This window comes from Sciurus carolinensis, chromosome 6, assembly GCF_902686445.1.
Source record: "Sciurus carolinensis chromosome 6, mSciCar1.2, whole genome shotgun sequence".
Taxonomy (NCBI): domain Eukaryota; kingdom Metazoa; phylum Chordata; class Mammalia; order Rodentia; family Sciuridae; genus Sciurus; species Sciurus carolinensis.
In genome coordinates this window covers 27,990,817-28,001,732 of record NC_062218.1, presented here as the reverse complement: position 1 = coordinate 28,001,732, position 10,916 = coordinate 27,990,817, and the positions used below count along the sequence as shown (strand labels likewise).

The following is a 10,916-nucleotide window of genomic DNA, read 5'->3' as shown; positions in this document are numbered from 1 at the left end:
CAGGTCTGTAACTCCAGCTACTACGTAGACTGAGGCAGGAGGATTGCAAATTCAAGGTTAGCCTGGGTAACTTAGCAAGACTGTCTAAAAGGAGGGGAAGTGTCTGGGAAACTAGCATACCTACATAGTATGTGAAAACCCCTGGGTTCAACCCCAAGTACCTTAAAAAAAAATAGAGCCATAACTAAAGCTGGAGGAGTAGAGGAGGAGTAAGTTTGAAGGCAAGATGAGTATTTTGCTCATGATGATTTTGAGGTGCTTAGAGAAATAGTCAAATGAAAAAACTCATAAAATAAGTAAAAAATAGACCAAGGTCACATACAAGTTTGATTTTATAATATCTTTGTTAGAAACTTTCATTTATTTGCTCTTTCCTCCAAACCCACTCTTCCCCATTTGCTACTCTGCTCTGTATTCAGAGAGGCTGAGCTGTCTGGATTACACAAGTTTTTGGTTAAGGCTGGCCAATTTGGAACCTGGCAGATCAGGGAAAAGAAGAGTGAGCTCAGGGTATTGATTCTCCCACGGCTTCCTCCCTTCCAGATGAACAGCTCTCTTTGTGGCCTTCTCCATATAGCTCTCTCTCTGGGTTCCAGGACCTATTCCTTTCCTAGACCTTTTAGGCTAAATAACACAAGTTGAATGTATTGTTTTCTTCTAAGGTTCTGATTAGTACCATATAGTATACCAAGAATGATCTTAGAATATTGGAAACAAAAATGGAAAAATGGAATTAGGTTGCTCACATATTTGAGGAACATGTGGAACTTTTACCTTGCCCAGGGGAACAGGGACATGAATAGCACCTGGCATGTGATGGCATCATAGTTTCTCATAAGACAACTGCTAAGTGCTGTGAGATGAAATGAAGGGGCAGGGCAAGTCATTGGGAAATCAGGTGACTCTTCAACTAAGAAAAGATGTCGTTATTCAGAAATTCTCAATGGCAGTTTTGACTGAGTTCCTCATCTCCTATGAGGCCATGGGGGGAAAATGGCTGAAGACCAAGCCCAGGGCCTAATGGGAAGGGCTGCAGAGTTTCAACACCTGTTAAGGGCTGACTGTTGATAAGTGTTTAACTAAAGTTAGGTCACAGGTGGAGAAAGGAAACTTAGTCATGAGATTAAGATGGGGGCCTTTGGGGAGGTATAGTTAGAGCTAAGAATGCTAAACTCCAAACCCCCAACACTTCCCTGGGCAGCAGTCTGAAGAAGCCACCCTCTCCTGAATAAAAGTTTCTGAGTGTGGCCTCTGGGGCAGCTGCCTCATGAGCTAAGGTTTCTTCCGAGGACCCTCACTGGTTGAAGCACAGTGCCTGGGAACATCTTTGGACTTTTGAGGCAACATGGATGACATTTGGGCATGCTGCTCTAATATATTTACTGGGAAACCCATAAGGCTACTAGTTTTGAGTGTGAATCAGATTAAGAAAAAGCTCTTAAGCATGTCCAGGATGTTATTCCAGCGGCTCTCCCACTGGACCAGATGACTCAAGGATACAGGAGTTCTGGAAATTTCAGCACATAGATGTTATGAACTTCCTCTGGCAAGCCTCAACAGGAAAATTGAGGGCAAAACCCCTAAGGTCTTAAAATTAGGTTGTGTATGCCCACAGCTCTTCTACTTGAGAAGAAATTCCTGAGAGGCTTCTAGACCCTGGTAGAGACTGAACAACTAAGTATGAGAGTCTGTATTATTCCATTGTTAATTACTATAACAAAATGTCACAGGGAGGCTAACTTTATAAAGAAAAAAGGTTTATTTAGCTCACAGATCTGGAGATTCAAAAGGAAGGACCTCATGACAGAGCTGTGGGAGTATGTGTGGGAGGAAGAGATCATATCTCAAAACCAGAAGCCAAAAAGCAATTCAGGGGTCAGTCTTTCTCTTACAACAGCTTGCTTTCTTGAAAGTTCAGGGGTCCCATGAAAGCTACCTTAAAATCCTTCAAGGGCAGCTCCTCCAATGACTTAAAGACCTCCTACTGGGTCCCACCTCTTAAAAGGTTCCACCTCCCAACATCGCCATATTGGGAGCCAAGCGTACAACACATGAACCATTAGACGACATACTTAAACCATATCCATACTGTATTATCTAATACACCAAACCACAAAATTAAATACACACAGCAGCATTTCAAAATAGAAGTGATATATATTATATATATATATATATTGATATTACATATATATTATATATAAATATATATTATATCTATATATAACATATATGTTATATATTATATCAATATATAGCATATACTATAAATAAATAATCAGGGTAGAGCAGTCCTGAAGTCACCAGTAAAGCCTTAAATCAGATGGCCCAGAATCCCGTGGTTCCAGTCACCTTGTCCTCTCTTCTTTTAGCTGTCCCTGTAGCCTCATGGGGAGATCCCTATGATCAGAAAGAAGAAATCAAGAATTAAAGGCCTGGATCCTCGTTCTAACTTCATGGTATGCTGGTATGAGTTGAAATGGAAGAATTGCTACCCTGCTGCCCCACTTAGGAAAATCTAGTATTAAAGGGCAGGTTTCAGGGAGAACACCTTATTGTCTACTTCATGTGTAAATAAAGACAAACTGAGTTATGGATCTACACTTATAAATGGGCACTGACTGATCAGGAACTGGGAAAGAACTAAAAAACTGTAAAAGAATGTCTGGGGGAAAGGAATATGAATAGATCATCTAGAAAGGTCACAAAATGTGAAGACACTCATGTCTTGTGTATCATTTTGCACTACAAAAGGAACTTCTGCAGATGTGATTAACTTAAGGATATTAAGACAAGGAGAATATCCTAGATAATGAAGGTGGGCCCAAGCATCCCTTCAAAAGGAAGACAGGAGTATCAGAGTCAGAGAGAGATTTGAAGAGGCCATGAGTTTTGAAGATGGAGGAAGGGGCCGTGCCCCCAAAAATGTAGGCAGTCTCTGCCCCCCATTCTACCCTTTACACATTTTATTCATTTATGTTTGGGGATAGAAATTGGAGATGCTTTACCATTGAACTATATTCTCATTCCTTTTTTATTTCTCATTTTGAGGTTGTTAAAGGTCTTGCTAAATTGCCAAGACAGGCCTCGAACTTCTGATCCACTGACCTCAGCCTCCTATGTCGCTGGGATTGCAGATGTGTTCCACTACACCAGGCTAAAATATAGGCCATCTCTAAAAGCCGTTTGCCTTTTTCATTAATTGGTCATAAAGAACTCCCTATGAAGCAGAAGGAATACAGCCTTGCTAACAACAAGATTTTAGCTCAGTAAGATTTCTTTTTTTTTTTTTTTTTTGCGGTGCTGGGGATCAAACCCAGGGCTTTGTGTTTGCAAGGCAAGCTCTCTACCGACTGAGCTATCTCCCCAGTCCTCAGTAAGATTTCTAAACTGCCAGATGTGGTGGCACAGACCTGTAATCCCAGCAACTTTATTTGGAAGGCTGAGGCAGGAGTGTTATATGTTCAAGGCCATCCTGGGAAATTTAAGTGAAACCCTGTCTCAAAATAAAAAAACAAACAGGACTGAGGTTAGAACTTAGTGGTAGCCCATCCCTGGGTTCAATCCCCTGAAAAAAAAAAATACTAAACTACAGAATTATAAGATAATAAATGAATAAATGTCTATTGTTTTAAGCCAGGAATTCCATGATGACTTTGTTATAGCAGCAATAAGAAACTAATATACCACATAAATGTTCATCAGAGGGTGTTTCCAGTAGTGAAGTCACTCCAATATCCAGGTCTACAAGATGTCCCATCTTATGGATGTCAATCCATCTCTTTCCCCAGCCATCCTAACTTGATGGACCATGTACAAAATGTGTTTACTTATTTAATTCTCACATCAAATTTATGAAGTAAGCAGTAGTAGTTCCCCCCAGTCTCCTGGAGAGGCCAGGGCACAAGGAGGTTAACTAATTTGGCCAAAGTCATATTGTCAGCAAGTAGTGCAGCTACTATTTGAACTGAGGTCATTGGAATCTAGGATAGCACATATTGGACACAATATGGTAAGCATTAGCCATATATGGACATTTAAATTAAATTAAGTAAAAAATTTAGTTTCTGTCCCACTACCGTATTTAAAGTGCTCAATAGTCACATGTGGTTGGTGGTTGCCATACTGGGCAGTGTAGAGAGAGAACATTTCCATCATTAAAGAAAACTGTATTGGAGAGTATTGCTCTAGACCCTGAGCCCTAAACCAATATACCATTTGGCATCTCTCATTGATAAAATTACCAAGTTCTAAATAAGGTCAAATTGTGGTTAAAACTTTTCTCCAAGCCTTTTAAAAAATATCTTTAATTCTTGTGAGATGTTGGGGCTCAAACCCAGGACCTTGCACATGCTAAGCAAGTACTCTACCTCTTCACACCTTTCAATAATTGTTTCTTATGGCTGTGCTGAGCTCTCACAGGCTCTTCAGATTCCTAAAAATGTGTGTCACAATGAAACCCTTATAACACTGGTGTTGTGTTGAGGCTTGGCAGCAAATACCCCGTGCTAGAATGTCAAGGGAGCTGGGAAGACTAAAATAAGTTGTTATTTGCTATGTGCCTATTGCTATGTCAGGTGGTAGTTGGGAAAGGGGAGAGGAAGATATTAAAGACATATGTCATAAAACCATTGCCTTAAGAAACGGACATGAGACTAATTGCATCCATCACACAAACACTTAAGTGCCTACTGTATTCTAGGCATGGTCCTAGACATAGGAAACTTAGTGACTGAATAGACATAATTCCTGACTCTAGAGCTTAGGTTCTTTTCTGAGGGGAAGAAAGATATCAAGCAAGAAGTGACAAGTCTGCTGGGTGTTAGGAAATGCAAAGTATGTAATGCCAAATAATTAGGCAATAATATGGCTGCCTAGGAGTTTATAAATGAGAAATAGCCCTGTGTGCTAAAACTGGAAACACAAAGATGGCTTAGTGACCCACCAGTGATAGGATGTGTTCTTACTTTAGAAAAATGAGAATCTTTGTAAGGTTTTCAGCAGTGTGGTGACATGTTGGTCTGACGTGTTTCAGGGAGGCAGTGTGTTAGAGAGGATAGGCATTCTGGTCAGATCTACTTTAAATACTGCTTCTGCCAGTTTTTAGTTTTGTGAACTAAGTAATACTGCCTCTAAATGGAGTGATCATATAAGTTTCTACCTCACAGGTTTTTCTACAGAATAATTGAAATGATTCATTATAACATATGCGGTTGTTCATATTACTACTTCTACAAATCTTGTAACTGTGGAAGATGGGTTTGAGGATTAGATCCTTAGGAAGAGAGATCAACTAGTAGGTTGTTGAAATAGTCTTGAGCAAGAGATGACTAGGACAGTGGCTATGGAGAGGAAAAGAATTTTAGATATTTATAAAGTTTAGAAAAAGAAAAAAGGTATACCAGCAATTCCACTCTTTGGTATACACTCAGGTCAACTGAAAACAAATGTCCACACAAAAACTTGTATACTGGTGTTCATGGTAGCATTATTCATAATAGCCAAACAATGGAAATAACATAACATCCATCCAACAAGCAAGGGTTTCCATGAGTACCTCACATGCCCCTGAGGAGCTGAACAGCTGGGTCAACCTTACCGGGTCCTGCTGACCTCTACATGCTGCGCCCTCCTCCACCACCTGCCTATATTAGTAAAGTCCCAGAACGCGTGGTGTCTGAGCCTGCGTCATGACCATTGCCGATGCTTCGTTCTCATTCCTTTATTTATTAGCCCCAAGTCAATGACTGTAATTATCTGTCCTAAAAGAGGATCACAGGTTCTAAACAAGATTCTTGGTCTCTGGCTCCCTCCCTGGGCTCCCAGGAATGAACAACAGCAGTCTGTCCCTTATCTCCCTGCCATTCTCCATGTTGCTACTACCTATCCAGATACCTCTCATTTTACACCCTCAGGGGATACATCTTACTCTTGCCATCCTTTGGCCCACTTTCTGATTATAAGAATGGTGGTGGTTAGAATGGTAGCTCACTCACACTGTGCTTGCAATGAGCCAGGCAACGATTTACAGCTCAACATCTAGGAAGAAGTAAAGCCCCACCGACAACTCCCCGATACAGATTCTACTTCTACATCTCAATTTAGAGAGGTTGTGACTGAGGTCACATAACAGGGAGTGACTGAGCTGGCAACAGCTAGAATCCTTGCTTTTATTTACCTCATATTCTTCCTGATATAGAGTAGCTAATATGATAAACTTTCTAATATCTGTATTTTAATAAGGCCTTTCAAGATACCAGGGCCTTTTCACTCTAAGGTATGACTGATGGTGATTTGATGTACAGAATTCTCAGTTGTCTAGGGACTGCTTTCTCAGGCTAGTGCCACCTCGTGGTTAACAGTACTGCCAATTAAGATTTCCTCATTTGCCTTCAGATGCTAATTGAGGCTCAAAAGTATGACCCGGAGGCACTACAGGTTCTTGACCTGCCTTCTGAATCATCAAAGAAAGATTATGTTGTACATATATGGTTTATTCATTCCTTCAATACTTACTGAGTGCCAACCACTAGGCACCCAACACTGGCTCTCTGCCCTCACAAAGATCATAATTTGATGGGAGAAATGCATATTAACTGAATAATCACAGAATAAGTATAAGTTTGAAGCTGTTTGAAGCTGTTTGAAGCTGAAGGCAACTAAGGAGAGATATCTGGTGCTCTGAGAGCATAATAAAAGTCTGATCCATTGAGGTCAGAGAGGGATAAGGAGGGATTGGCTGAATTGAGACCTCCAAGCATGAAGATTAACCAGGCAGAGAGAAGGAAGAACATGTTAGGTACAGAGATCATGCAAAGCCCTGTGGTGGGAGGAAGGATGATAAATAAAGAGACTAATTTAGCTGACATGAAGAGAATAAGGAGGATGATGCTGAAAAAGTATGAGGCCAGATCATATAAAGTCTTGAAGGCTGCATGGAAGGATTTTGCTTCATCTTGGGAGGGGTGGGAAACACAGAGTTTGATCAGATTTGCAGTTTGAACTATTTCTGGACATGAAGGATACCAGATATTATAACTAGCTGCCTCCAGCCAAGTCTTTCATCTTCTGTTTCATTCCAGAGGATTATGTGCTGCCATATAGCATAGACTGGGTACTCTGGGACAGATACTCTTCTGGGCAGAGCTGCCTACTTTTTGGTTGTAGGTGAGTGACCTGCACAATACAGTAATTTACTAGAAGGTTGATTTGAAAAAGTTTCACAAACTTTTAAAATTTAAAATTTTCTTTTTAAATAAAAAAGTTAGGTGTTGCTTTACATAAATGCCACCTCACAAAACCCCCACCACAATCCTGTAAAGGACATGATATTTGTTATTCCTGTTTTACAGGTTCAGAAAGGTTAAATAACATGTTTGGTCAATTAACTACTAACTGTGCAGGAAAAAGACCTCTCTCTCTCTCTCTCTCTTTTTATTTCAGTTCTCTTCAATATTCTTTTCTTAAATAAGATCAAGTCAGAGGAATGTTCATGGTATTCCTATAGGCTGCATCTTTGAGGAGAGTGTGGTTTTAAACAATTTTCACTACTGCCACACCTATTGACTCCTAAGAATAGCATCCAAGAAGAAGAGGCAAGTCTTCCTCTTTCTAGTTACATGCTTAGCCTGTGCCAATAGCACACCATCCTCTAAAGCTCTGCCAAACAAAATTAGCAGAAACAGCAGGTGATTAACAGGTGATTAACACCTGTCTCTCCCCAACACCTTTTGTTCAAACAGCATAGTAACTAATAGTGCATTTTGTGAAAGCAGTTACTGTCAGTGTCTTGAGGCTTGATTACTCAACGAAGTTCAAGGCAAATTACCTTTAAAATGCAGTTCTAATATCCTATGGGTAGGACGTAGTTTTTCCTAGCAACACACTAGGAGCACAAATAAATTTTGCTTAAGGAAACATTAGTATTCCCCAAAACAATGACACTGTTTTTTTCCAAATGTTCTACATTTTCTCTTTTTGAAATGAGTAAGAGGTCATATCAGACAGGTTCTCATAACCTGTACTTTTGTAGGAGGTGTGGGGGAGCAGGGCTGGCACAAATAAGAATTGAGGCATTGTTTCTGCTCTGAAAGAAAGAAGGTGAGATAAAGCCCTGAATTTCATGGGCGAGCTCCGATTCACCCTTTGAATTTCTTCTTAATGTTTATATCCAACACTGCGCAGACAGGAGTACCAGGGGACCTGGGGGATGGGCACGGAGAACGTAAGGCAGAGGTGAAACGGAGCACTTCCGCATGGATGGAAAACTGGTAAGAGGCAAGGCGGCAGAAAATAGTCTACCAGAAGGACTGCAAGAAAAAAAGGGAATGATTGAAAATGAACTGAGAAAGTTTAAAGGGAAAGCAATGAGAAAGCAGAGGGAAGGAAGAGATGTTTGCATGGGAGAAGAGTATTGTTCCTCCCTTACCACGAAGGTTAGGCACCCATACCAAGCACCTTTTAGAACTGGTTTCCTCGGCAGTTACAGCGAGTCTGACCTCCTGGATGCTCTAGAACATTTCTGAGTTAGGAGCCCACCACTTTCTTCTCTTTCCCCAGGTCTCTACCTCGCTGATTCCCTCACTTCCTTCAGGTCTCTACCCAGTGGTCGCAGTAACTGCATCCTACAAAAAATAGTTCCGCTTATCTTCTTTGCCCTGCTTTATTCTTAGCTTCAATTACCATCCAACAGACTTTCTATGTTTTGGCTATTGCCTGACTCAGATCCCTTACTAGAACATGAATTCCCTGTGAATGTGGACGTCGTTTTGCTCACGGTCTTGTCTCCAGCACTTACAACTGCAATTGACAACTTGTGGGGTCTATATACGCTTGAGTGACTCAAGGAGAGGGTGCGGTGGGACAGAGGGAAAGGCAAGAGGCGTGTATGGCACGATGTCCAGGGTGTGCTTTCGGTCCAGCACTCTTGACATTCTTTTTGTTGTTCTCTCTTCCCCTTCTCTCTCTCTCCCCACTTCAAAGACTGAGGACACACAGCAGGAATGCAGGAAATGAAGCAGAATTCTAATCAATCCAGCTCAAATTCTAATGAAAAGTGAAAGAGTAAGACTGAAACGGATGAGAACAAATGCAAATGCAAAAGTAAACGCGTGAAAAGAGGGCGAAAGGCTAACAGACGTCACACTCTCTGGTCACGCTTCCCGATTACCCCGTGGCTGGGCGAGGCAATTCTCTTTTGCGCCGGTGCGGCCAGGCCGCACTTAGCGGTCTCAGCCACCTGGGAGAGGACCAGGACCCGGATCCCGCGAGGTGCCCCAAGCCAAGGCCCCGCTCGTGCCCGCGGGGGTGGCGAGGGCGTCGGGGACTACAGCTCCCAGGATGCCGAGCGCGGGCGCGTCTGCGCAGTGCGGCCGGAGGCGGCGGTCTGTTCTCCGCTGAGGAGGAGTGGGGCAGAGGAGGGAGGCAGCGGGTGAGAGTTCAGAGTTCAGCAGCAGCAGCCCGAGCCCATGATTCCCATATGCCCTGTAGTTTCTTTCACCTATGGTGAGTCTAATGTGGCCCGCGAGGCCTCTGCCCTGCCTCTTCTCCGGTCCGGGGCAGCGGGGAGGCGCGGAGGTTGGGGCAGGCTCCGGGGAGGAGGCGGCGGCCGCCACCGGGGCGTGCGAGGGAGTGAGGGAGTGCGGGGCGGGAGGCGGACGGCGGCGCGGCCGCGGCCGGGCCGGCCAGGGCGGCTTCTCACGGCGCCTCTCTCTCTCCCCTTCCCTCCCTCTGCGTCCCGGTCCCTCCGCGTCTCTCCTCCCGCCATGGGACCCGACTCTCCGTGCCCGCCGCAGTGCCCAGCCGGCTGGGGGAAGATGCCAAAATGGCGACCGGCAACTACTTTGGATTCACCCACAGCGGGGCGGCGGCGGCGGCGGCTGCGGCCCAGTATAGGTAACGGCTCCCCACTCCCTTCCTTCTCTCCCCCTCCTCGCCCCTGGGCCCGGATCCCGCCGACGCGACGCCCCCGCGGCCGCTCCCGCGCCAGCCCCCGCCCGGCGGCCCCGAGCTCCGGCCTGCGGCAGGCCGGGCCCAGCCCCGCGGCCTCTCCAGGCCCGCCCCGCCCCGGCCCGCCCGGCCCGGGCCGCGGCGGGGAGCGGCCCCGGGTGGGGGCGGGGAGGGAGAGACAGCTGAGGTTTGGGGACGTGGAGGGCCGCTGGGGCCTTCGCTGCCCCGGAGTTAAAATGGCCTCCCGCGGCCTTGGAGCGGAGCCGAGCCGCCCGCCACCGTCGTCCGGCAGGCCCCCAGTCCCCGCCTCCGCCTCTCCAGCCCCCACCTCCTATCTTCCTCCTGCTTGGGAGATGGAGAGGGAATCCAGGGGACCTCATGAGGAGTGTCGAGTCGCAGGCCCATCGGCCTCTCCTGCGACGCCGCTCTTGGTCTTCGCCTTGTGCTCCAGCCCCTAGAGCCCAGATACATGTCGTTGTCTCGGCACCTTCTTCTCCGTCCTGTTTCCCCTGCCTCCCTCCCACCCCCAGTCCTGCAAACCTACTTCTGGCGTCACTGCTTTCATCGTGCTCCCTCAGTTTTCCACGCAGAGAGAGATGTTAATATGCCAACCACCTGTGAATTGTTAGTTAACTGGAAAAGATGTGCAAGTTTTTGGTGCTGATAAGTGAGTGCACAACCTTGTTTTAGCTACTGAGTTTAGGCTTCAGGTGGGCCAGTTAGTCAACCTTGGGGTCTTTCTTCTCTGGGGAAAAGGAAACGCAGTTGAGATTATACTGAGTCATTGCAATGCACTGGCTGAAATCTCTACCTTAAGGGAAGCTGTCAATTCCGAACTGTCTGTAGTTCATTGTAAAGCTTTTCAGAGATAAAAACATAAAACTGGATGGATGTTTTATTGTTATTACACTTGTCATTCTGACAGTCTCTTGATTTAGATCATAAGCACACATGGCTCCTAGTAGTAG

At 44.8% G+C, this 10,916-nt stretch overlaps 1 protein-coding gene across 1 annotated transcript in view; it reads left to right on the top strand.

The window, feature by feature from the left end:
• Nucleotides 1–9,277: 9,277 nt before the first annotated feature.
• The window catches only part of Zfr (zinc finger RNA binding protein), a 76,844-nt gene continuing 75,205 nt past the window's right edge, over nucleotides 9,278–10,916 (top strand). The window contains 2 exon segments of the mRNA XM_047555395.1: nucleotides 9,278–9,504; nucleotides 9,795–9,894. Of these exon segments, the coding sequence (XP_047411351.1) occupies nucleotides 9,468–9,504; nucleotides 9,795–9,894 (137 nt within the window). The 5' untranslated portion in view covers nucleotides 9,278–9,467.